At 43.3% G+C, this 27,555-nt stretch overlaps 1 protein-coding gene across 2 annotated transcripts in view; it reads left to right on the top strand.

Moving 5' to 3' along the window:
- Nucleotides 1-397: 397 nt before the first annotated feature.
- RAB31 (RAB31, member RAS oncogene family) overlaps nt 398-27,555 on the top strand; it is a 65,265-nt gene continuing 38,107 nt past the window's right edge. For both annotated transcript variants that reach the window (XM_061356303.1, XM_061356302.1), the window contains exons 1-2: nt 398-604; nt 26,061-26,140. In XM_061356303.1, the coding sequence (XP_061212287.1) occupies nt 566-604; nt 26,061-26,140 (119 nt within the window). In that variant the 5' untranslated portion in view covers nt 398-565. The remainder of the gene's footprint in view (nt 605-26,060; nt 26,141-27,555) is intronic.

Genomic DNA, 27,555 nt, shown 5'->3' with positions numbered 1-27,555 from the left:
GGTGTAACCAAAACCGGGTATGTATTAGTAGGATTGTGTAAGAACAGAGTTATGCTTTCAGAGATTTCTCTTTTAAAGTTACTCTTTTAAAGGTTTATCTGCATATGTAAAGGCAAACTTAAAAATACAGTGGATGGATTCAGATGGTCTCCTGCCGCAGCAGTGCAAAGCCGGTGTCTAGACCAGCACACGGTGTGTGGGTCTAAGGGTACGTGCAGCCCATGAAGGATTCACAACTCTCTCCCCGGTTGTTCCCCTCCCAACACGCTGTATCCTCGCTCACAACCCTGTTCCAGGGCTTAGCACCGACCAGAGCAGCCCCGAAACGACCCGCGCCCGCCGCAGGCCTCTCACAGACGGGACCTGCGACGATCGGCAGCCGGAGGGCAGCGCCGAGGCGGGGCCGCGGCCGCGCACATGTGACCGGCGGCGGCCGTGGGGGCGGCCCCGGTCGCGGTCCCGGCCCTGGCCCCGGTGCCGGAGGCGGTTGTGGCGCGCCGCGGCGGGGCAGTGCGGAGCGGCGGTGGCGGTGGTGGGGGATGCGGAGCGGCCGGGTCCCGGGCAGATGATGGCGATACGCGAGCTGAAAGTGTGTCTGCTTGGAGTGAGTACAGGGGACCGCGGGGATCGCTTCCCCCCATTCCTTCCCTTGCCGCCTGGCAGGTCGGGACTGAGGGAGATGAGGTGCTTGCTAAAAACGGGAGCGCTTCCAGCCCCTCTCTTTCCCTCCCGGCGAGATCCGCGTCTCTCCGTCCCGGGCAGGGGGGCTCGGCCGCGGTGGATTCCTCCACGCCGAAACTTGGCACCCGCGCACTGCGGGGAGGGGGAAGGGGGGCTTTGGTGGCGTTTTACGTGTAGGTTATGCCTTGTTTCTGAACTTTTAAAAAGTGAGACGGTCGCAGCGGGTTGGCGGTTGGGGATGCGAGGGGAGAGCGTCCCACAGCGCTCCCCGCAGAGGGGCCGCCGCCGAGCCGGTTCTCCTGGGCGCTGGAGGCGGCGGCGGTGGTGCCCCGGCGGAGGATCTCCCTCCGGTGCCGGAGTCCCGAAAGGCGTCCGGGAGGGCTTCTCTGCCCGCAGACCCCGCGGCAGGCCTGGCGGTCCTGTCACTTCGCCGGATCCCGGCAGCGACAGTGGGACGCGAAAGGGAGGAAAGCGGCACCGAAAACGGCGTTTCGGGCGGCTCCTTGTCCCGGGCGCGCTGTGTCACCCATGTGCTGTGTCGGTGCTTTGTTTAATGACTCACTTCTGTTTATTCAGGGCTTCTTTTGATCGGCTCCTTGTGGGAATGCCCTTTCTGCCGTTGCTTTTTCTTCTTTTTCCCCGTCCCCTTTTTGTTCGGTTTGGCGAGCCCGTGTGTGCGTTTCACATCTGGAGCAGCAATGTGCTTAGCTGTGCAGTTTGGCTCTCCTGCCCCCTCTCTGCCCTGCACTTGGGGAGTTTAACAGCAAAGCTGTGCTCACCGGGTTGTTACAAGCACCGCTGGAGAAGAGAGTCACCTCTGCTGACAGTTGCTATCAGAGCATCACTATACGGTTTTGTTTAGGCTGCCCAGGGGGGTCGTGGGGTCTCCTCTGGAGATGTCCAAAATCTTCCTGGACACATTCCTGTGTAACGTGCTCTAGGTGGCCCTGCCTTTGCAGAGGGTTGGACTGGATGATCTTCAGAGGCCCCTGCCAACCCTAACGGTTCTGTGATTTATTGATATATTTAAACTCAAACATACCAAATTACCATGTGTAGGTTAGGCTGCTTTTATATCCCCATCTCTGTAAGCATTCAGAAAAGCTGCAAGAATGAGCGCCTTTTAGAGTGAATTCTCTTTCATACAGTATCAGTGAGCTGGACATTAAAAAAAATACCCAGACAGACACTCGAGTTCTCTCTGACTTGTGTTCACACTTACCCCAGCCGGAGTGGGTGCGTTGCCTCTGGAGTCAGTGGCAGGATGTGGTACCAGGGCACTGGAGAGTTCAACCCAAAGTATTTGGCAGTGACCATTAGTCCTTTCTCGGAGAGAATTCCTGCTGCTGACTTTTAAAATGGCACAGAGACAAAATAAATGTGGTTTATACAAACATGAACAGTCTGTGGTAGAATACGTGGATGTGTCTTACTTTCCAGCAGAAAATCCTGTAATTTTATAGAGATGAAGTTGTCTTGTGGGATGATGTTCCTCTTGCCCATAGTTTATTGACGGTTTGTAACATCAAAATGTACTGGACGTTTTGCAAGGCAATTGTTTACTTCTTTTAAGACAGGAAAAGAAACCTATGAAGCAGCTCTGTGTTACCAGGAGTATGCAATTACTCTGTAGATTCATTAAAATGACAGGGTGGCAGTGGGAACACTCAGGAAGATATAAGTGCCTCTAGTTAGTGAGATGTTCCTTCCTGTGTTTTAATAGGGTATAATCCTATAAAACCATCTACTTTTGATCTTAGACATCACATCTACTATGGAAGTTAACACTTTTCCCAAAAGAGAGGAATCCTTTAGATGATGAATCCCTTCAGGGAGTTCCGACATTCCAGAACAGGGAAAGTCTATACCTGTCTGTGTAAACAAGTGCAGACATTAATCTGATCTGCTTGAAAACTAGATGATAACTTAAAAATATGTTTTCAGGTCTACCAAAAGGAATCTTGGCGGTTGTGTTCAGTAAGTCCTGGACCTAGTAGTTTAATCTGTATTGTATCTAGTAGACCCCCTGGTCTGGGCATGTCCAAGTCCCAAGATTACTTCATATACTCGTTAGAAATAGGGATTAAATCAGTTTGTAAACCTGTGTCCCTCTTCACTTCTGATCAAAGTCCTAGGCTGCCTCTCTAAGACAGGAGGGTCACTGATGGTCTGTGGCCCTCAGCTGTGCAAAGGGCATGGGCTTGGGCTATTTTTGCCACCTCAGAATTCCCCAATGAGGAAAAATTGTAGCTGGCTCAATGTTTTCAAAGCCAGCTTCTCCCACAAGCCCCATTTGTCTGTAGGGGCCTAGATGGGAAGGTGAGGAGAGACTGATACAGAGAAGCCAGAGCTGTACTCCATGCTGCTGGCCCAATGAGCTAGCCCAATGCTCCAGGATCACTGTTTGGCCTGCAGCCATTGTGCTAGACGTGGGGAGTAAGTACCAGCTTCTGAATGTAGCCCTGCATTGCCGTGAGGGAACATGGCCTGTAATTTTTAGTTTAAATCTAGCAAAACTGGGATTTGGGTATCTGCGTTTCACTTCCTCCTCCTCCAGAGTATCTTGGGGTTTTTTAAACTCTCTGTGGGTGTGATGGGAGCGATCTGGAGCAGCCTGGAGTAGTGTGCAAGGAGGCAATGGTCTTGGGGTTTCTAGATGGTGAAGGTGACACCAGCAAGAGAACCGCAGAGAGGAAACGGGCAGGTAAAGGGTAGGTGAGTCAGTCTGGGAGGCAGGATTTGTTGATGCCACACTTTGTTATTCATGAACTCAAGCATGCTCTGCTCTTTGAGGAGAGAAGGTTCCAGCTAGCAGGAAGAGGAACATGGTGGGCTGGCAGGAGCAGGATGCCTACCTAATTGTGCAGTGCCTCACAGTCTGAGGTGTAAGAGCTGCGGAGGTACAATTCTAATGCTCTCTTGAGTATGCAAGTGGCCTCAAGCCTCCTCCTTAACTGCTTCCACAGTAAATTATTGCTGCTGGGCAGTGAGGTATCTGCATGCAGAAGGTGTTAATCTTTGTAAGTGCAAATACTTGAGCACCTGCTCCAAGTCCTGTCTTGTCATTTCAAACTCTTCCTGGTCTCTCGGACCAGCCTGTTCTCAACAGTTCTGCCTGTATTAAAGAGACTACCTCTTCCTGGGGTTGAGCAGGTTTTAGCTACAGCCCAGTTTATGCAGTGAAATGAAGCATAGCTCCCATTTGACTGGCATGATGTTTCTGCCCTGAGTGGGCACCCTCCTGAGGGGGTGAAGGAGGCGGGCTGGTGTGTTCCTGAGCCATGCTTCAGTGCTGAGATGTGTCTGGCTGCCAGGTTTCCTAATCTGGCTGTGGCTCCTGAGTGCCAGGTACCTTGGCTCTTGACATTGTCTTTATGCAGGCTGGAGGAGTGATCTACAGCTCTCTGCCAAGTCCTGACATAACTCTTGTGTGGCAGCCGCAGGAGGGATTGCCAGGTTTGGGACTGAGGCAAAGTTTCTTGTCTTTGTCACTTCCTGAGGAAACTTTGACAGCCCTTCAGTGAGGCTTTGGGAGGTGGCTGGCTAACTACCCTCTAAAGTGACCTCCATTACTCTTTTCCTTGTGTTTTTGTTTATTACATTTTTATGCTGTGACTGTTCATCACAGGACCAAAGGAGTTAGGAAAAGAAGAGGCTTAGAGTTCATCCCTTGACCCTAAAACTCCTAACTTTCCTGACATGATTGTTTTGTTTGTTCCTTAAAAACTCAAGATGAAGGTTCTCTTGTCACAGGGCTGTGTCTCAGAGCTTAACTGCTTTTACTGTGGAAAGTTTTTCCTAAACATAGTGCCTACAGCCTCTTTGGTCGAGACTTCATTCTTTTCACCCCTGTTTGTGTTTCCATTTTCTTGCTCATAAGGAGTCACTTGCTGCCATGTGTTCTGCTAGCATGCAGTCTGAAGCTGGTAAGCCTACGTTTGTGAAAGGAACGACAAACGTGGAAGAGGAGGTTTCCTCAGGTGTTTCTCCACAACTGAATCCCATTTGCTTTTATGGAGAACGGTTTATTACCTTTGGCAATGTCTCATACCTCAGTGTGCAGCTCAGAATCGAGCTCAGATTTGTTTGACATTCAAAGTAATTGGGAATATGATGATAGTTTTCTTAAGGAGAAAATCTCTGTTTTTCTTACCTGTGTATCATGCTTGAAAGAGACCAGCACAGAGCCATAAAGATGATTAAGGGAGTGGAACATCTCACTTATGAGGAGGGGCTGAGGGAGCTGGGTCTCTTTAGCTTAGAGAAGACGAGATTGAGGGGTGACCTCATCAATGTTTACAAATATGCAATGGGTGAGTGTCAGGATGATGGAGCTAGGTTTTTTTCAGTGATGTCCAGTGATAGGACAAGGGGCAATGGGTGTAAACTGGAGCATAGGAGGTTCCATGTGAACATCAGGAAAAACTTCTTTACTGTGAGAGTGACAGAGCACTGGAACAGGTTGCCCAGGGGGGTTGTGGAGTCTCCTACATTGGAGATATTCAAGGCCCGCCTGGACAAGTTCCTGTGTGATGTACTCTAGGTTACCCTGCTCTTGCAGGGGGGTTGGACTAGATGATCTTTTGAGCTCCCTTCAAACCCTTGGGATTCTGTGATTCGGTAAAGCTCTGGATTCTGCTGGTGGAGAACAAATTCCTATAGCTGAGCATATGCATGCATCAGGCCTTTTAGTGCAAAACTTAAGTACCCACTCTTCTTCTCCAAATATCTATTACACTGAACATGTATGACTGAGAACCTTTTGGTTTGTGTTGGTGTTTATAAAAGACAACAATTTTACTACTCTTTTGACTCTTAAAATGTTTTCATTATTAATGCTTTTAGTGCCTGAATGTCCCAACCCAAATAGGAGCCCTGTTGTTAAAAACAAGAATGCACCCCTGGATGGGTTGTACCAGTTAAGGACCTTTCTTCTCACTAGATAAGTGCAAGGGGGTCTATGTGTTGAGCATCCTACTGAAGACAGTAATGCTACATAGGTGCAGAAGCTGTGCATGCATCAATGCTGCAGTGCTCTAGCCTAAAACAAAACAAGAGCGACCAAAATAGTGCAGACATTGAAGGCAGTACCAAAACCAAAATTGTACTGATGAGCTAAATGTATGTCCACAAAGTATCTGTCTTGAGAGTGGGTAGAGACTGGCAAGTGATTGTTTTTTTTTCCATGTTAATAGTTCATCATCATCCACTTACTCATTATGTTTATTATGTAAACAAGGAGCTCTATCATGAGAAATTTTTGAATCATGACTTTGCATGGCTGCCTGTCTCATGCAGTCAGTGGTGTAAAGTGTACATCATTGCAGCCTTTCCATCAAAGGAGTCCTCATCTGTGTCTCTTCCATAGCCACTTACTTCTTTGCATTGTGGTGAAACATCAAATCACGTGTAAAACCGGACAATGATTTTTTAGTCCCCAGGGAACTGAGAAGCAGCCAGCCAGACACTTGGTTAGCATGACTACATATGCCTCATTTCCTTGAGAAATGGTGTTCTTCCTTGGTGAGGAATGCTCTGATGTTTGCACTTAATTTGTGCACGTAGCACTTACATTCTACATTGCCCTGCTTTGCCATTCAAAAGAACAGTCTACCAGGGTACTCATGGGGACTAGGACTGGTGATTTTGTTTGGTTTGGTTTCTTTGTGAAAAATACTGCATAAAAATCCAGTTACATTCCAAGTGAGAAATGTCTTTTCTCTTGTACCACCAAACAAGTATGTTCAGAAGCTTAAACTAGCCTTTTGCTATTAACTTACAGAATATTTAAATGACAATAATCAGATTTTTGCAATGTAGACATTAAATATGTAGGTAAACAATTTCTCAGAACTTAGTAGAATTCAGGGTTTAATACTGACCTTGGCTGTACTGCTTTCCTGCCGTATCAGCAAAACTTTTCTATTTACTCATATCTTCCCTGAAGTTTTAGGTGGGATTGCTTAGAAAAGTGAGTAGGCTGGGTCATCGCCAGAGCATCCTTCTAGGAAAAGATGAGAGCAGAGGCCACGTTCTGCTTTCGTTTCCAGCAGCACAACCAGACTGGCTTTCTGAAACACCCAAAGACAGGACTTGAAGATGGTTTTACTTTCAGTAGCTGCAAAGCCTCTGAAGAGGAAGCTTGTTACTACAAATCAGCTGGACTGCAAAAGAATACCCCGTAGCTGGTGCCTGTTGCTGCACATCGGCTCTGACCCACTGACAATCAGCTCTCAGCTCCCATCTGCTGCTGAATGACACCATGCTGTGGCTATTATCCAGAAATCATTTGCAGGCTCTGGTTATACTGTCTCTCAAATTGCATTTATTTTGGTTTTGCTTATAATGTTACCAATTTGGGGTTTTCTTTATGTTTCCCCAAGCCCTTGCTTCAGTCCCTCTGTTTGATTTCTTGGTATTGGCTGAAAAATTGTGAAACTTCTTGGTTTACAGTAATTCTCGGGGAAAAAAGAAATTCTTTCTACCAAAATAAGGAAGTTAAATTGGTAATAAACTTTCTTTTATAATACACTGATGAATGCAGTTTTAGCCCTACTCTGTGAAGTAGTGCTGAGGCAGACTCTCTGAATCAGCCAGAAACTGCATGCAAGAAATGTGCAGGGAAAAGGAAAACCCTCTCATCAGACAATTCCTTTTAATTAGTGTAAGTCAAGCCATATTAAAAGGCCACCTTTTATTCACATTTCAAGTATGTTTTCCAAGATCCTGGTTGATGGTACAACTTGTTTCTAAGGCACTGATTTGCCTTATTGATAGGGTATGTTGCAATTACAGTGCAGTTTAAGGAAGTGGCAAAGTAGGCATTAACTGAGCTGCTCATGGGCTGCCTCTGAACCTGCAGGGCTTTTACATAGGGGAGTGTATGTAAATTACAGTGTTGGTAAATTTTGCAAGCATTGGGTTGTGTCTGAGCTGGGTATGTGGGTGCTGTGAGTGTACAGGCAGGATGGACATACCCTGTCTAAAACTGAGTCTCAAACGACTCCTTGTTGAGAGAAGCATTTCCAGGGAGTCTGGAGCCACAGCTCTGCTTTGGTTGCTCCTACCTGTCTTTAGCCTCCGTGCTGTTCCTTCTTCCAAATGCCATTTGCCTTCAGAGACTGTTGTTGGTCATGTATTTCCTGGTTGTGTTCCTGTTTGGATGAGACCAGGGCAGGCACCATGCTCCTCATTTCCTACACTTTGGTTTTGAGGGGGAAGACAGAGTGTAACACAGCTGGCTTTAGCAGGTCTGCTGGGTTAACTCCACCTTACCCTCGGAAAACAAACTGTGGAGAGCAGCTTGTTTCTCCTCAGCTTCAGTGGTGCATCACCATCCTGGCTGTGGCTGCTCTGGTGTCCCTGGAGCTTTCTGCAGGAGTGGTGTGAGGACAAAGGTGGGAACAGCTCGTCCTTGGGTAGCGCACGCAGGGAAAGGAGGGCTTGCCATTTCCTGTATCCCCTGGAGTTTTTTGCACTGGTGGGCTTTCCCGGAAGGAAACCTTAAGGTCACTACGACCTTAGTGTTCATCCTGGTCTTTTCCTTCTACTTGACATGGCCTGGTATTTCTAAATGCTTAGCGTGCGAACCTTTACAGCAGATTTAAGCTGGTTTGCTTTTTCCCCTCCACTTCCTTTGGACAATGGGCTATGTTATAAAATATATATGAAAAAAGAACCCTAGCTCCATCCAGTGCTAATCATACTGATGGGTTAGATCACCTCATACTTCCTCTGCTCCTTGTCAGGGCTTGTTGTGCTCCCACTACCTTATGCTTACAGCTCAGGGGCAGCTCATGTGAATATAACTCTGCAGCCCCTCACCAGAAGGTGTGCGAGAGCTGCCATGGGGCACCCACTGCTGAAGTAAATGAGCATAAAAGATGGTTTCACTCACATAGATGTTTTTCTTCTCTCAGCCTAACTTGTAGAGGTTGAATAATGGCATAAGGGTCGAGGTGAAAGGAAGTATTTTAAATTCCATCTCAGCTTAACTTGTAATACACCAGGAAAGGGGACACGTTTCAGTTTTCTGCTGAAACATCTTACACAACCTTCCTGTGAACACTTGCAGATTTGAACACCACTGTGTGAAGGCAAATCCAAGCTTTAGAAAGCTGCCAGTGGAGGTGGATGGGAGGCCAGCTTGGAGCAGAGCCTTGTCTAAGCAAATGCCAGTGGTTTGATTTACAATCTCCAGCCTCCCGGGGCTGCTCGTGAAAGCTGAACAACAGGCAGTGGAACAAATGCTTTGTATTTTCGCCTGGCTATTTTTAACCATAAATGCTAGTTAGTGTGTGGTTTTTATATTTCTTGGAGGAGCTGGTAGAGCAGTTACGGTTTTGCACTTCTTGTTTTGGACAGAGTATGTTCTTATTTGGGCAACATGTGGAAGTACATGTGCCTGAAATCCAGCTACTAAATACTTTGTGTCCCCGAGTTATTGTTTCCTCCTCTGTCAGCAGAGCAACAGGATGCTGCAGACGTCATCGGGTGTCCCGGTTGGACCGGTCAGCCTCTGCCACACACAACTGCAGGGGACTAGAAAAAACTTGTAAGGGCAATCTTACTTTAAAATGATAAATATCAGCCTCTTGCAGGGGCTCATGTACAGGGACTCTCTGAAGCAGATTTTCCTTTACTTTAAAGCCTGTTTACAGAGCCAAAGTGACTTATAAGTATTTCTTAAAGTGGGGTTAACTTTAAAAAAATAATTTTTTGTCCCATTTAATTCTGCAGCAAACAGATCTTAACAAGTATTGGTAGGATCTAATGGTTCATCAGCAAAGCTGTGCTTCTGAGCAGTGTGATGTGTCTGAAGTAATTTTCACATCCTCCTATGCTCACTGGTGACCTGTGCGATACAGTGGGCATTGGATTATCTTTAACCATCCCTGGCTTATGCTCGTCGTCAGCAGTTGGTACCTTGTTTCCAGGATTGTGTGTTCTCTAGATGTGCCCATGTGTTGCTTCAGAGGCAGAAGAGGAATCCTTAGGTAGTTTGTCAATGTCTGGTGTGTGCCAACCCATAGGAGCTGTAGTAGGGATCCCTGGGCTTCCCAAAGACTGATGTGAAAAGCACCCCTGAGAGGACTCCCTTGAATGTGTCGTTTGACACCAAGGCTCAGCTTGGCACTTGGGATGTGAATTCATTTTTAACTACTTGATTTAAGGGGGAGAAAATATGTTATCAGTATGGTTAGTAATTGAAGAATTAGAAGACTATTAACAACTGAAAAATTTGAGGTGTGTGCCCATGTGCAGTCCCAGTTTAATCTCAAGCACCTTCTGCTGCCTGTGGAAGCAAATACTGTGTTTATTTGCTTAAGACAGTCTTTGTTAATTTAGAATAAAACCTCTCAGCGACTGACACACACCACTACCAGCCTGTAAGGGCACGCTTCCACTTTGTAGCTGGATAAATCTGGTGGTTGGTTAATTCCTGGAGGGATTTGAGAAATGAGAAAGAACAGATTCTCTTTATATAATAGGAAGCCCATTATCCTGGCTTCTTTGGTTGCCCAAGGAAGTTGTGAATGCTCCATCCCTGGCGGTGTTCAAGGCCAGGTTGGACAGAGCCTTGGGTGGCATGGTTTAGTGTGAGGTGTCCCTGCCCATGGCAGGGGGATTTTTACTAGATGATCTTAAGGTCCTTTCCAACCCTAACTATTCTATGATTCTATGATCTTATTTTTCCCTTACTGTACTAAATATGTCTATTCTAAGAGTCACAAAATCAACACTTTCAATGTATCTTGTTAAACCTGATATGAACAGGAAGTTTCCAACCACATTTAGGCCAGAAGTGCTTCATATGGTGCATAACCCATTCTGACTTCAGCCTTTGCAGTACCATGCAGTCTTGCTTTTAGGATATTCAGTTCTTGAGTGTGCTACAAACATGTTTTTTCTTACCCTATCCCTTAAGTCAGCATTTTTCATTTTTTTGATGATTTTACTGTTGTGAAGAATTCAACGAAAGTTGTACTTCATTTTTGTCTTAGTTTGCCTGAATGTCAGTGAAGGTATTGAACATTCTCCCCCACATTTAATCTCAACTGTTGCAACTCCAGCAGCAGAGTGTAGTTCGTGTGAATAGTCTTTTGTCAGGCAATTGTTCTGTCCTTTGATGGCTATTTTTCTGCCCCTTGAATGTTTTGCTTTATATTTTTTATCTGCAGAGTGTGCTTGAAAAGAATAAATGCATGGTTGGGTATTATACAGACACTTGAAGTACATTTTACGTGACAAAACTGGCAGCTGTATAAACCCAGATAACACAATTGATGATTTAAGATTATGTTGTTGAAGCCCTAATTTGGATAGCATCCTTAAGCACATGTTCGATTCTGAGCAGTGGGGTAAATCCCTCTTCAGCAGTGTATCAGGGTACATTGTTCAGCCTTTGCTGAATGGGGTGAATTGGGTCCCAAGCTTAAAGCTCAGTGCACACTTTAATACACGGCTGAATGCAGGTGTTGTGTGAAGGAGAAGGAGAAAAAGTTGATGTAAATTAGGTATTTCAGATAACACAACTCTTGAGCAATTCCTGACATTTAATAGAGGCAGATAAGTAGCTCAGTTTTACCTCTCCTTGATTTTCAGCATCTGGTAGACTCTTTGGAGATGTTTCTTTGTTTGATCAGGTATTATTAAGCTGATCCAGAGTTTTGTGGCCAGGTTTCCCATCTCCTTTAGGCTGGTATGGAGAAAAGCAAGAGCAAATCTTTGGCACTTCTATTCTGTAAGTCCAAATGTTTAAAGTCTCTCTGAAGGACAGTGGTAATCCTGCAGTCTAAAAAATTTTTCAGGAATAGTTCTAAGTGATGACCAGTATTAAAAGGAGTGTAAAAGTCTGCATAGAGGACGTTTGGAGGAACAAAGGGATAAAGAAAGACTAACAGAGGAGGAAGAAGTAGAGGACCAAAACAGAGACCAAGAGAAAGCATTAGAGGAGTGTTGTGGGGGACTGAGGAACACAGAAGGAGGGAATGAGTAACACAGAGGGTAAAGTTGGAGCAGGAGCAAGGGGAAGAGAAGCTGAGATAAGGAATCAGAAAATCATACAGAGCAAAACGATGAAGGGAGTATAATAAATACAAAATAATCAGGTGTGGTGAAAATCCCTGTCACCACTTCCTCGGGTTTAGCCTCCAGTTTCCTTTTTACTTCTTTTATAGCTGTAACTTTGTCTTAATGAGCATTGTTTCATTTACGTTCCAAAGCGCTTTTGTCCAGCTGCACCTGCAGAATTGTTGTTTATGTTGCACTCTGTCACAGATCTGAAAGGAAAGGTCTAATGTCCAAAATCCCTGTGCCTGTCGTTCTGCTGTGTCTGGGGTCTGCGGGAGCTTTAGGCTCAGTCCCACAGTATCCTAAACACTCAAGCTGTGACTGACATATTGAAGTATGTCCGGAGGGCAACTATTCTGTACCTTTGGAATGAAAGATCATATCCACTCTTCTACCCCCAACTGTTCTTGTCCAGTGAAGAGATGTCCTTAAATGTACTAATCCTTATGATTTAGCATTCCAATTGAAATGCTTCCAGTGTGTTTTCAGTTAAGATTTGTGAAGTCTGTACACTTTTGACCATTTCTGGTTTCCAATTTATGAGTGAAGATGAGAAGAACTGCCCAGGTGAATAAAACCTTTCTTCTCTGAGTCAGTTTTGAGTTGGATATTTATGTCCTGGTTATTCTTGTGAAGAGATGAAGGTGCCTTAACAATAATAGCAACAAAACCCATTTTGGCTCATTTTAAAGGACTTTCACTAAAAAGTTGAATTTTGTGGCACAGGTTTAGGAGTTGCTAGGTTTAATTCCCGGTGAAATCAATAGGAGCTGAACACATTCAAGAAATCAACTGCTTAAGGGATATAGTCTTGCGCTGATAATGTCTTCCATTTATGAGCCTGTGTGGTGGAGATAGCTTTACTGTCATTAAGTTCACGACAGCACACAGTAAATCCACAGATAAAACCCTCAGCCCTGTGTTTTATTACACTGTGCTTGCTGTTATCTTTTCTGTTTCCTTGCATGGTGACAGAGGGGAAAGCATGAGGGAGGTCTTTATATAATGCTTTTTAAAATAAGTGTTGATGTTTACTGAATTAGGGAAGACTTTAGATCCAGACAATGGGTGAACCTGAAATCCCTATTAATCTAAGTTAATTAAGCATAATAGTTTAGTGAAGGACTTCTTAACACAGATTTAGGTTTACTCAGACCGCTGGCTGTCTCTTGCTAATCCTGTGCATCGATTCAGGAAATAAAACGCCCAGCTTCAAGGGTTTTAGACCTCTCCTTGATGTCATTTAGTGTCAATAGAGATGTACATTATCTACATGCACATGTTATTTACATTTAATTATAGGTAACAACAGCAAATTCCAGTAATTCTCAACTCACCTTCTTCCCCTGTGCCCCAGAGGAAGGATAACGTTTTAATGCTGACCAACCTTTAGACTGGATAAGGGAGAGACTACCCGAGACTTCAGTGATCGTTTGAAGACTCCTTATTTTACAGGTTGTTGCGTCAGCTAAAATCATCTGATAAGCAGTGGCAGAGGTTTTGGCAATAAAACCAGGAACGAAATCCTTAGCCCCTGTCCTACCCTTGTGGTATTTCCTGAACCCCCCAAGGTGGCTGGTATCTGGCTGCCTTTGGCCAGTGGAAAGGCAAGGAAGAGTTTTTTGCCTCTGGCTGTTGGTAGGTGACATACCCTGTGCTAGGGCTCTGCTGATTTGAAGCAAAGATCTGGGGCCAAGAGGTTGGTTCCTATTTCTCAGGGGAAATGGCTTTATATAGCTTCACCCTGAAACTCTGCCTTCTTCCTCTCTGTTGCCCATTGCTGCAAAAGAGAAGGGATCAGGCTTTTTTTTTTTTTCTCCAGGACTGAAGTTTTCAACTGGTGTTTCAGTTGGCACTCACAATTTGTGTGGTTTTTTTCTTTCTCTTTGGGATGAAATGCAATAGTAAGTTGCAGATGAGGTAGTTCAAATCGTGAAGGGAATGTCTGAATATTGAGTTGTGTTGCTTACTGAGCTTGTACAGGCAAATTTGAAGGTAATTCAGCCTTATAACAAATTTTCCAGGCAGCCAGTGGACAATTTTTATATTACTGAAATAGAAAACTGAACAAGAGCCGTTTCCTCAAATGCCATATCTAGTTGTTGTGAATATCTTTAATTGCGTAAGAGCCACTACCTTCACTTAGTTAAACTACTTTGTTTGGATTTGTAGGCAATCTGGAATATGAAACTGTTATGTTTGGATTCTCAGTTCCAGACTGGCTGGAAGATTTTTAGTATCTTCTATGTGGGGACAGGTAAATGACACTAACAAGCCACGTGTTTTGAAATTATGGCCCTAATGATAGGATTTGCCAGCGGAAGAGACAGCGTGTTGGAGTATGAACAGAAGCTTGTGTCAAACAGCAGTTCGGGTCAAAGGTTATCTCCTCCTCGTATTTTTGTCATAATTTTAAAAGCTTCAGCTGCTGCAGATACATGTGCGGGAGGTTCACTTAGGAAAAGAATTTGGTTTGGAAAGAATAACACAAATTGTTATCCCATTTTTTTTGCTGCCAAACTGTACTCAAAAACAGCATTTGTCAGGATGCTGTTGCCTAATGTGTTTACTGAACTGTGAAACCCTCCGGTTATTTATGACTGAAGTCTGAAAATTGAATTCAGTCTCTCTGATCCCTGCCTTGCACAATGATGATGAATGATATTAAGCTCGATCAGTATGCTGGTGTGTGTGCATATGGCCAATAGAGATAACAGCCCCTACGATCAATACTTGTATCATTGACAGTGTGAGCTACAGCGACTTGTAAGTTACTTCCTTACACTTACACTTATCCTTTACTTGATTTTTCAAGTTCAGGGCCAGTTATCAGGATTCCTGAGCAGGTGTTATTCACACAGATTTTTAATGTACTTTCAATAGGAATTTATCTCTGGGAAGAGTAGTACACTGAGTGGATTTTTGTAACAGCATGTCCATCCTGAGATAGGGAGGGCAGGAGGAGGATGGCAGCCTGCAGATGTTAAGAGGCTTCCCCTGTTTGTCCAGAAAAGAAACTCTGACCATTTGAGTTGTCAAAATCAGGTATTGCTGTCACTAAAACGACATAGGTATTAATTTATGACTTGCAATTTTTCTTTGTTTGCCTTTGCTTTATTTAGTTCCTTCCTGTTGAGGTTTCACATGCTGGAGAGATATTTTAAGCTTGTTCTTGGTTCCTCCTTTGCTGGCAGGGGGATAACGTGTGGCAACCACCACTGTGGCACCACAGCAGGAATTTTCCCATGGTAAACCAAGGCTCTCATTTCACCTCTTCACCTCAGAAATGAAGTGGTGAACATGGAAGTGATCATATTCAAGTGTCTGTGATGGTGCTCAGGTGGACAATCGGCAAGCCAGGAACACAGAGAGGTCATTAAAGTGAACTGGGGTGGTGGGAGTGAAGAGGTGGAAGAGCATACTATGAAGTGTAAGATAATATGCTTCCTTATCACAGGGCATATGACTGGGTAGGTTTGCCTCCTGCTCTGTGTTATGCTGTGTTCAGGAGGATCCTATGATTCAGTGATCAATAGAAGGCAATTAGAGGAATTTCTTATTGGACAGTAGTGACTTTATGAAGTCCCTCAGGCAAGAGTTTCGTTTTGGTATGAGCCTAAGATATCTCTGTGTGGCATGCAACATAGTTGATACTGTGCAGGTCTGGATGTTGGATGTGTTTTTGGGTTGGGGGATTTTTCCCCTTTCATTTCATTCCTGGTTCATTAAAACAGTGATTTATGTGTGGGTTATGGGCATCCCTTTGCAGCTGCCACTGCTACATTCACACCACACTTACTGTCACACAGGCCGCACAAGGGTGGTAACAGTGGGAGATGCCTCTTGTTTCCAAAGGGGAAGCAGTTCAGACACTCTTCTTTCCATCTCATTCAGCCTTACCTGGCTAGTTCTTTCAACTCTGTCGTGCAGTTCCCTCTCCCTCCTTACTCAGGCTGTTGGTTCCCAATTTAGCCAGTGCTACTTCCTCGTTTCCTCCTGTAATGCTACGGCAAAGTTGACCGTTTCCTTCTCCCTTAGTAGCAGGAGTCACCAGGTGGTGCTATTTCCCAATTAAATGTCCTCCCTTGCATTGCAGCACAGTCCAATAGAAAGGTTTTATGGTGTTTGGTTTTGTGATGGAGCTTTCTTTGGTGTGTCAGGGAGCGTGAGAGGACTTGCATTTTGCCGTGTGTTCAGTCTTGAGTCATATTCTAAAGCAAAGGTGTTCCCTGTGACCTAATCAGCTACTACCTTGTTCAACACTGAGGTCCCTGGAAGGGTAGACTGCTTCTACACAGCTCGTGAGTACACTGTTCCACTCAAAAGCTGCTTTACTGTAGTATAAAGCATGAACAAGTCACACTAAGGATATCCTCAGGGTTTGCACTGTTGGGTTGGCCCCCTTCCAGCAAGAGGGTTTTTTGTTGGCATGTGCTGCTACTCCCAAGAAGATGCGTGTGTGTCTTCTTGTTTTGCCTTTCATCGTCTCATCTTCTTAGTCAGCTGGATTGATACCACCTTATTTGCAGCTGCTTTTTATGGATGTCATGCTCTTACTTGAAACTGCCGAGCCAGTTCAAAGCAAGGAGTTCAGCATCTTGAGCAAATAGCCAGTGCCCCCAAAAGCCACAATTTGAGATGAAGGAATGCAAATAAACACTAAGTTCCCGTATTCCTTTTCACCAGGCTAAGCAATTCTTCTCCAGTATATGCTGTCAAGGGCATAAGAAATTAACTGAGATTCTGTTTTTTGATTTAAATTTCAAATCCTCCATTTCTCTTGGCAGTTCAGCTACTGTTCTGAATTTGATAACTTGTGTGAAGAGGGGGATGAAATGTGTAAGAAATGACACAGAGAACTAGCTGGAAATTTGATGTGGGGAAGAAGTCTCTAACTATTAATAAAGATTGAAGGCTATTATCTTTGCTATCCATACTCTTAACTACTGCGGTGGTGTGGTTAGCTTGTACTCTGTACAATAAAATGCTGTGATTAAGCATAGATATCTAAATTAGAGTATGCGTTTGGGGTTTTTTTTTACTGAAGCACATGAGCTTTTAAAATTGCTAGGTTAGACATTCCAGAGCATAGTAGGCTGCAGTTGCTTTGTTGTTATTATTTTTTAATATATTCCACAGAGTTGCTGTTCCTGATTCATGTTGCAGAGAAGGGAACTGAGGTAGCTGGAGTACTGACCCACAGGCTATGTTCTTCATGAATGCATTTCTGTTTTGCATTATGTATGGTTTGTTCTATTTATTTTCATTCTATTGGAGTTATTTTAAAGAATAGCTCTAAAGGAAGTTTCTTGGATCTCCCTTTCCCTCCGCAGCCCCCTGTCTCGTAAATAAAGATCGCTATATATTCCCATGCCAAGTTTACATGCACAAGAGTTTGCAGCTCATGGAAGAGCAGCACGGTTTGTAAGCACTGGGTGAGTAAATGCACAGCAGCCACATGGGCCACTTTGTGATTTCTTGGGTAGTAGATAGTTTAACTGACTGCTAAACTTGCCACCCACTGCTCATGCGGTGCAAAACAAGGATTTGTTCCTTACCACTGATCTAATGCCATAACAGTCTCTCTCTTAAAACACTTAAACAGTTCCTTGCCACTGTACTGTCTGAACATTTTACAGCTATCACTGATTTAAATCCCCATAATGCTGTTACAAGGTAAAATCAAGTAATTGTTATTTTCATGTAACAGCTAGTGAGCTGAGAGTGAGAGCCAGAAATTCCTGTGCCAAATACAGTTCTTGCAGCACTAGGAGGAAGGATTGTATTCTGATATAACAGGGCTACCTGTCTCTGTGAACAAGCTGGTTCTTACGTGTAGAAGGAGCTAGAATTAATATAATTGTAACGTGCACCCGAGGAAAAAGCCTATTCTGTAGCAGATTTGTGCTGCTCAATACCAGCACTGGCCTGAAATTACACTAGGAATTTGAAATGATGTGTAGGGTTTTTTACCTGGGAGAATTGACACAGACCATATTAACTTTATGGAAGTCATATACCGACTGACTTAAAAGATAACCATTATTACCACATCTCATGAGTTTAAAGAAGGGCATGCAATGAACAGAAATGCAGACTGGGATGTTCTTGTAAGGTTCACACTCTGACAGATGACTGAAAGAACTGTGGTGGTCCCTACTAAAGAAGTGAGATGCTGCAGAATAATCCTCCCCCTCAAAACACGGTTGCATTGAGATCTGTGCTGAGAGCTGCGGGAAGTTGGTTTCAATGTTCAATGGGAGCATTGCTATTCATTTGGCGAGTACTCCTAACACAAGAAAGTGCATGGCTGCACATTCACACTCCTGGAGGCCAGCTCTGGTTCCAGTTCTTCCCTTTCAAAACTTTGCTTTGCAGCCGAGTGCCCCTTGCAGAAGCTTCTTCTATATCACTCGTGGCATAAGGACTCACCTGATGTCATTTGGAGCTCTTGCTGTGGAAGTACATTATTAAGCTTGGTAATGACTAAAGTCAAACAATGAAAGTAATGGTGATGGGGGACATCAGATATTTTATATGGGAGGACCTGTTAGAGAGCTGAAAAATTGTGCTGATGCTTTGGGAAGCATGTGTGCCTGCTGGGACAGTTCTGTAGCTCTGGAAGGGGGATCCCAGCAAATCAATGGGCAAAGGATCTTCATGTTACTCATGTTACTACATGAGGATCTCGTGTTACTACATGAGGATCTCATGTTACTACATGAGAATCATGTTACTCACAGAGGAAACAATCTCTTTCTCATTATACAGGGTTGTAATGAAAACTGGAATTTGCAGAAATAATTTGTGTCCTGAATGAGATGTGTAGTCTTTTGACTGTGGATGTAGGGTTCTTCAGCCTCCATCCCTCCAGGCTGAAGCCTTAGGCAGTTTTGTATTGGTCAGTAAGGCACTGTGTCAGTCTAAGAGCTGCTCTCATATCTTCATCTATATGCTTATGGAGTGGTGGGATTTGCTTGCTTGATAAGTCTTGCAGATGGAAAAACTGAATACAGCAAGAAGCTATTTGCACTTCTTCCTAGATGCTATTCTGTGGTGCATGGCTGCATTTTTGCTGGACAGACCTGATGCTTGGCAGATTCAGTTCAGGCCCAGGGGTGTCTCTGAACCTGGGTCTCTTCAAAGGTATTGCTCCTTACAGTGTTTTCAGACAAGTGAGTAATGCCCAAATAGAGGGAGGGACAAATGATGTGTTTAAGGCTAGCAAAAAGTTTATTTGGTAGAGTAATTCTTGGATTAAAATAGTGCCCATGGAAACTGTGATCAGGAGTCTGTTGCATATAACTCTTCCTTGTATGTTCATACAGTTGATAAAAATCCAAAGCAAGTTTCAGATGCTCTTCAAGCCACAGCCTTCCAGAGCAGCTGTAACTGGATTAGTAAGACATGGAAAGTATTGCAATGCTGCCTGCATCTGATCATCTGAGTAATGATTAAAATGTTAATGGCAGGCATAGGGGTCTAAAGAAGGATGTGAATTGCAAAGCTTTGTTTTGTTGTTCACTTCATTGCTTTTTTACTTCCATTGGGATTTAAAAGCCATAATCCTGTACTCGTGCCTTACCACATCATGTACCTCTGGGTTAAGGACTGGCATCTCCAGAGGCATTGAAGATGCAGGTTGGATGTCTCAGTACTGCGTGCCAGACCTTGGCTGAGAAGTGACGTTCATCCGAAATACCAGTTCATCCAAGATCTGAGCTTGACAAGAGCTGAGCATACATTTCTGCAAAAGGCCAGTGGTACTTCACAGTGCAGGCCTAGCAGTTTGTTTGATGATAGCTAATAAAATGCTAACCATCTAGTACTGCTGCGATGTGATTATGCTGCTGCAAATTTTCATATTCCATCAAAGTCCTGCTGAGAATAATGGGAATGGGCCAGGGGGATTCAACTGTAAATCAGAACTAAAGCGTGGCCAATTCTGACAGTGGAAAGAATGGCTATTTTAATGTGCAGAAGCTGAACTGCCAAGTCAAAACCAGCTGTGCTTTACAGAGCTACCAGAGTGAAAGGTTTCTCTGCATTTGCAGTTTTTGTAAGATTTGTTGATTATTTTTCTTCCCCTAAATTTAAACCATGCCTTTGTACCTCAGATTTGCTTGGCCAGTTGCAGAGGTTTTCAGTGCCTTTTTTTGCTATTTAAAGTATCAAATGTACTGATGATAAAGGACAGTTTTTCTCCTTTTTGGCACCTTCATACGAATTCACATGTTTTAATCTGTACATCTTAATTATTCCAACAGTGAAAGTTCCACACTGGGCAAGGCAATCTCCTTCCTCTCTGCTTTAGCACTGACAGGAGTCAAATTGATGTAACAAAGAAGACAATTTAACTTGGGAAATCTTGATCATAAACTGGCTCCTCTGTTATTTTCAGTTAGTAATGAGCCAGTCAATAAATTTGTCTGGTGGCATGAATATGTGACAGAGAGCCAGGAATTGCTGCTTCTCTTAATAATCAGGGGCAGCCAGCTTCCTCTCTGAGCAGATCTTCTTCCAGGAGAGTGGGTCAGCTTTTTGACTGTACCCTTGTTCTGTATGTTTGATCAAGCCTTTTTCATTTACTTCCACCCCTCAAATGTGTCTGAAAGATGACACAAGGCAGCATTATCTCACTGGAATGTGCAGAGAAGATCATTAGTGAGCCAAATGTGACCATAGTTGTTTCTGGTGTGTGTGCTTACTGCACCTCTGGATGCTAGTCTGTTGTGAGAAAGCTTCCAAACAGCTTGCTGGTAGGCTTCAGTACTGCTTTCTGCCTGGAACCTGGGTTTCCATTGGTGTGTGCAGCACTGTAGCTCCAGCTGGTATGCTTGACGAAGAAGCTATGCCATGGGAGGCTGCCCTGGGGTTACACTACATCAGCCCTGATGGCATTGGTCACACTCTTGAAACTGTTGTGATCAGGGATTCTCAGAGGAAGGGCTGAGCTGCCAGATGCTCATGATGCTTTGAAGCTAGGGTGGGTTAGTAGGTCAGATTTTGGGGATCCCCATTGCAGTAGAGCTCTGAGAGGCAGACACATTCCCCCTGTGAGGTGCAGGAGAGTCCTACTGAGTTCTGTGGAAGCTGTGTGAGCTGTGAGGTCAGTTTCTTGCTTATGCAAAGGATAAAGACTTGTCACTTTCAAGTACTTCTCGTATTATCGTTGAAATAAAATCTGCTTTACCTGTGTTTTTTTGAGCACTTGGTATTAATACCCGCCAGGTTGCTAGGGCATGATCATTCTTCTGATGTGTAAGACTAATGCATGTTAAACCCAGACAGTTTTAATGAGACCTCTCCCTGTAGATCGTGTCTCAATGAATCTTGGTTATTACAAGCAATGCTTTCGAGAGACAGACACTTTCAATTTGTAAAAATCTATACAAATTGAAATACCATGGATTGAATCCTGGCTTTATCTAAGCTGATGGGAATACTCCGATCTTTCTGAAGGAGCCGTGTGTTGGATCCCTGTTTTATAGAGATCAGTTCTCCATTACTTCTCAATGCAGACTTTTGTGGCACCCATCTCCAGGGTATCTCAAGCCTCTTTTAGATCTGAAATGGGAAGTTAGTCATGAGATCTGTGGTGGTTACAAACCAGATGTTCTTTTATTTTTTTCTTACTTCGCAAGTGGGAGGACAGAAGGGAGAACCAAGCATATCCATTCTTATGTGAATGTGCCATTTCCTCATGTGAAGTACTGTCTAGAATTCTTGTTTTATTTACTTTTTCAAAATCCTAGAGTCATAAAAGGATTTTTGCATGTTTTTTTCCCAATTCCATATATATTAAAAATGCCCTATGTGTTAACATAGTCTGCGTAGTCAAGGCTAAAAAAGCTCTTGCAGCAGTGTGCATAATTATAGGGCTGCTGTTTAGTCATCAGTCACGATATGTGTGAATTTTTTGTGAATTCATCATTTATTCTGTTTCAGATGTAAACAGAATTTACATGAAGAGTTTAGTTTGTTCAGCACAATAGGTCTTGACCCATCTGAATCTATTAAAAGCTATTATAATACTAAGGCTAAAGACTAGAATCCTAATCAGGGACGTGTTTACAGGATTCCCTTCAATTTGGGAGAGTGCTTGGAGAACTGGGTCTTGTGGCTGTGCAAAGATATAAATGAGGCATCCAAATTTAAATTAAAGAGCTAAATTTTTCTGCATTAGTTTTTCTGTCAGAATAAATGCATCTGAAACAATGAACAGAGGAATATACCAACTGCCTACTTGTAATGGGAAAATGGTTTTCTTTTTTGATATATTGCTCGTATTGAACTTCTGCTTTCTTTTTTTCCCTTTTTTCTTTTTTTTTTTTTTTTTTTATATAATCTTCCTCTGTGCTGCTGCAAATCAGCCAGAAGAAATCAGCAGCTCAGTCGTTGATTGCCTGCAAATGAATTGCCAGCATCCTGCAATTCTGCTGGCTTGAAATACTGTCTCATCTCCTTTACAGTAATGAGAGCTGAGAAGAGCCAAGTGGGGTGGTTCTCCATGAGCAGGAGTGTGGGTGGAATCACTGTGTTTTGTGGCACGCTGCTCTCCATTCTAGAGCTCTGAAAATCCTCCCGCCTCAATCTGTGAGTAATGGAATTTGGAAGAGCAGAAATTGTCTTTTCAGGTTAACGGGTAAAAATCAGGAAATAGTCATGCTTGCACTGGTTCCTCATATTTATCAGAATCATCTGATACGGTTTCAGATTTCCAAATCCATTTTGCTGACCAGTGGGAGATTCTGAAGTTGTAGCTACTTGTGGTGAAGTAATAGCAATTTACTTACGGTGGATTATATTTTTACTCCTTTCCTTCCTCCCCACTCCTTTTGCTTATCTTGGTACAATGCTGTTTATAACTGGTATTTTGTAAGTGTCCTACAAGGCTTCTGGAGAAGAAAGGAGAAAAGCAAAGCATGCAGTTGGTCCCATGAGTGGGTTATCAAATGCATCGCGAACTTCTTGATTCAGAATAATTGTTTTATACTCACTCCTTTCTTGACACTCCTTTCATGGAGTGTGCTCTTGATTGTGATGAGTCAGTTAGTAATGCTGAAACCCTTGGATTTTCCATGGGTAAGGATTTTTCTGGAGAATTGCAGTATCTGTTCCTTAAAGCGGGATGTAACTCCTGAGATCATGCTCTCAGTTTCTGAAACTGGTCCAATCCACTCAACTCCATACCAGTGTGACCTTTTAGATAAGACAAAATGTTATTCCTTGGTGTATGTTTGATGTTTTATATACACCAACATGGAGCAAAACAAAAAAGAAAAAATGACTGGAGCATGTAGAAATCTGGTAAAAAGCAGAACTTTGAGAACTAAGAAAAATCAGTTCTCTGCATGCCTAAATATTACACAGGCATGTGGCTTGGTAACTCTGTTACAATTGTTTGAAGAAAAAGGAACAAAACTGATCAGTCCCTCAGATGTTAGGGAAAGAGATGCATGTAGAGGAAGACCATATAGTAAAGGACAAAGCAGATGGTAGCAGGAAAGCTTTGTACAGCCTTAGCAAGGAGGTTTAATTTCAACGCATTGCTGAGGATGAATGCCTTTTCTACTTCTTTGAAGCAACCTTGCTTTCCTTGACTTCTGTGAGATTGACTTGATAGTTCCCTATTGTCAGTAAAAGATAAGGTCAGGTTAGCAGTGAAAGATTTCTGTTAAGTTTTCGAGTTATATCATGTTCATACACCATGATTTGCTTTGCTTTCAGACAAGTGAGGGTCTTGTTTGATGGGTGCGAGTACAGTCACATGGACTGCCTTGGTAGTTTCAGATCCTGTGATGGAATGATAATCACTGCCTTAAGTAGGAAGCTTTTTCTCTTTCACTTCCTTCCCCTCTGTGCTTTAATTAGACTCCTATAGCTGGCTGTTTGTATCATCCAGGAAACAAAACAGAAGCTGGGAGTGCTCGTTTAACTGAACACCTTGGTGCGATAAATTGCCTGGCTCCTGGAAAGCACTGACCATTGGCTGCAACAGTGGTCACCCTAAAACCAGGTTTGTTTGTGGTCTAAATCCATTGCTTTCACTGGAGTTACACAAAGGTTAAATTTAGCTCTCTCAGTAGTCCAAGCAACCCCAGGAGCAAAGTGTACGAATGCCTTTCAGCTTCTTGAGGGCTATTGGTATGCCTGGTGTATGCTTAACTCTAGCCATGCTCCTTGTGAGGGATGCGAGAGCAATAGATATGTTTAAAGTTCCTTTAACATTATCATGAAACGTTAGTAAGAGCCATGAAAGATGAAGAGGTAAGAGTTTCCAGGAAAATGAGCTAAGCTTTAATCCACACTTGTGGATGTCACATCTCTGCCAGAGAATCAGCTCCTTTTGTTCAGGAGCTGTAATTGCAGCTGCCCTTCTGAGTGACCTGTCAAGGGAACCGAGGGATGCAGATGAAACTAAAGCATCATCAGGTCATGGGAGTCAATGCATAGTTTAGAATACAGTGGCAGAAAGTCTGTCTCCCCACAAGAGGGAAATGTAATTTCTCACACCCAGTGGATGGTAGTTCTGGTTTTTCCACAACATTTAAAATCTGGAATAATAATTAGATCCTCAGTTTTGGTGCAGAGGACTTTTTGTAATGTATTTTGGCACCCTGGTGTAGTAATTATACAGAGATGTTAGCTGGAATTGATAGTGAAGGCCAAATTTGGGAATAGCAACAGGATGTGTTGCTGCTGTTGATCAAAGGCTACGTGGCTGTTTTTATACACTGGTCCTCTCTTAGATCTTTTTTTCGTTATTGATTGAACACGGTAGATAAACAACCGTCTGTGTAGCATGAACATTTATTAGGGCTTTTAAGCTGACTAAGGACAGCTTTGAATTAAATATGAGAGTTTAAATGACAGTTTTCTAATAAGTGGTGTCTATGAAGACTTGGCTTGCAGTGGCAATAGTTTCATTTAAGCATGGTGAAAGGAAATCTTAGTACAGGCTTTGTTTTCATATTCAAAAAGAAGATGAAATACTGGAAAGTTGATTACAGGAAAGGCAAAGCCTTTTTTAATTTTTTATATCTATGTAGTTAAGTGTGGGCAAAGCCTGCGTTTTGTAATATGCAGCTGTGTGCATGGTGCTCTCAACAAACTGTATTGTCTTGTCCTGGCACTTTCTGAGAGGTTTGTGTAAATTAGTCGAGTGTCCTAAAATGTGGGTTCGAATGGAACTGCCTGGTGCAGTGTGGTAGTTCTGCAATCACTTCCAATGAAATTAATAGAAAACTTTCTGTTGACTTTTTAATGAGTTAGATTGGACCCTGGGCTGTCATTGTTAATGTCTTGGAAAGGTCAGGATCGATTTCCTGGCATCCTTTTCATCTCTAAGGAGGCTCTTTGCAATTCTGTGGGAGACAGCAATATTGCTATTCCTCTTCCTTGATAAATCCCTGTATAATTTAAGTTGTTCTACTTGTCATCCAAGGCTTTGTGAATAACAGAGGCAAACTGAAAAATGCCGAATTCTGGGGGAGTTGTTGATATCTTAATTGCCTAAATTAGTATTTCTGTATAATGCCAGGCTTTCCCCCACTCCCAGGTTATTCTGAATTTTATTCCAGTACTGTACTGCTGTTGTTTTTCCTTTCTGATTGTGGGGAGAGGAAAAAAAGACTGTTCCTGCAAATGAAAGCAGTCTGCCACACTGCAGTGTATAGAGCAGGTTGTGTTGCATTTAAAGTAATGCTATTTCACTGCAGTCTAGTAACACAACCTGCATGTGGATAGCTCTGGGGACCTACATCTTTGGATTTCTGCCTTTTAAAAACCACCTGAAGTCTCTGCAAAGTTTCCACCAAGCAGGCTTGTGTATCTTGCCATGAAAAGGTTTATCCCACTAAGTTAGAACTGTTGGTGTTGTTTGGTGTTAGCAATCTGTTTTGGGAGCATACTTGGGCTGACCTTGCAACAGGCCAGAATGAAATTATTTCTCTGGCTTTGCTGGGTAATGTGCCATGTCTCTGAAAGCACAGGATTTTCTTGTGCAAGTAAATGGCTGTGCTTGAAGTACTGCAGTCCTTGCACCAGGAATGTAAAATCCACCCAAAACCACACAAGGTTTGGAGAGGAAGGAGTGTTGGGAAGAGGACCAGGGAGCTCCATTCACAATGCTGACCTTTGAAAAGGGTAATCCTTATGCTCACATTTCTTTTGAAATGTTTAACCTGCCCCACTGGCCACAAGAGGGGATTTAATTTCTCATCTTATATTGGGCTATTTCTTAAGGTGAAGTGTTGATATGGAGGCTCCTCTGAACTCACTGCCATGCTTTCCTTTATTTTCAGGATACTGGGGTTGGGAAATCAAGCATTGTTTGTCGATTTGTCCAAGACCACTTTGACCACAATATTAGCCCTACTATTGGGTAAGTACCACACATAGTATCTTTTTTCTTCTGTATGTTTTTTTAACTCACAGCCTTCTGTTGAGCTCCTTTCTTTTCCTTGCTTTCAAGTCTATGAATACTGTATGCCTTTTCTGCCCCCAGTTTATCATTCTCACTCAACTCTTTACTCTCCTTTAAATGCTTTCAGCTCATACTATGTGTTTAGAGAGTGTGGGGCTGCTCCAAACCAAGTCTGCTCTGCTCTCCCTGCTCTGGGAATACAGAGGGTCCCTCAGCTTACTGTACTGGAGCATAGTCTTATTATGGAGAGGCTAAAAGAGCTCTGCCATTCTCCTCCTCTGAATGGTGACTCTTGAAATAGCCTCTTTTCCTGGGACTGTCCAGAACCATGCAGTATTGTCTGGTGTTGTGCATGGCCATGACTTCAAGCTGTTCTGTTTTGTTTTTCTTCACTCATCTTACACCAAGAGATTCTTAGATGTCTTACTCAGCTGCTGTCTTTTTTGTCTTGTCAAGAGCTTCCCACTTTAGATTGTATTTTGGTCGTAGGACCTTAGGATTAAAGTAATTTTAGTTCCTACTGGTCAATGAGGTATCAAAACCTGATCCTGAGAGCTTAAAGAACTGAAACCCCACATCCCAAGAGGCTGTGGTTTGCACAACGACCAGGACACCCCATAGAAGGGTAATGGAAAAAGAACCATGGAGAGCCCTTGTTGACACACATAGATCTGTGCTGTGTGTCCTGCCAGGCTGGGCTGGAATATGGACACTGTCTTCGCAGGTGTGGACAAGTTTTCATCTAGGTTTGGGATGTATCATGTTATCCCGCCTTTCTCAAAAGAGGGACAATGCAATTTAAGTATAGTTAATTCATACCTGTTCTTTAAAAACTGCTGAGCTTCCATGTGTCAAACCATCAGAACCTTATTAATTCTGTGTCTGCGTAAACCACAACATTCTGTAGTTGATTTTAATTTCAGATCTTTTTCTTTTAACATCTTGGGGACAAATTTGTCAAGTCCTGTGTTACCTGGAATATTTTGAAAATTGTTGTTCTCTTACAGGAAAGGAAGCTCATATGCAGTGTTTATGAAGGAGTGATTTGGGTGGGAAGGGCTGACCTGGCTTGTGTGTTAGAGTTGTCTTGAATAATCTGTGAAGGGTTGGTATTGATTGCCTTGTGTTGTTTAGAGGGTTAGATGACAGCTTTTAAAGCTCTGCCTTTCAATGCATGAAGGATTTTCAGCTGGAAGTTGCACGTTGAAGTTCCAGGGCAATTTTGTACTGCTCAATGTGATGAATAGAGAAAATGGACAGCGAGAAAGGAAGCAAGTAATGAATAACATTACTGACTAAAGGACACTTGCAGTGAAGGAATTGATGGGAACTTGAATGGTTCTTTACTTCTAAATCACCAGCAGCCTTTTTCC

Source organism: Neopsephotus bourkii, unplaced genomic scaffold (assembly GCF_033783945.1).
Source record: "Neopsephotus bourkii isolate Nb327-2 ecotype Australia unplaced genomic scaffold, CSIRO-AGI_Nbou_v1 NB_846, whole genome shotgun sequence".
In the NCBI taxonomy this organism is placed as follows: Eukaryota; Metazoa; Chordata; class Aves; order Psittaciformes; family Psittacidae; genus Neopsephotus; species Neopsephotus bourkii.
This window is presented reverse-complemented; position numbering and strand designations above follow the sequence as displayed.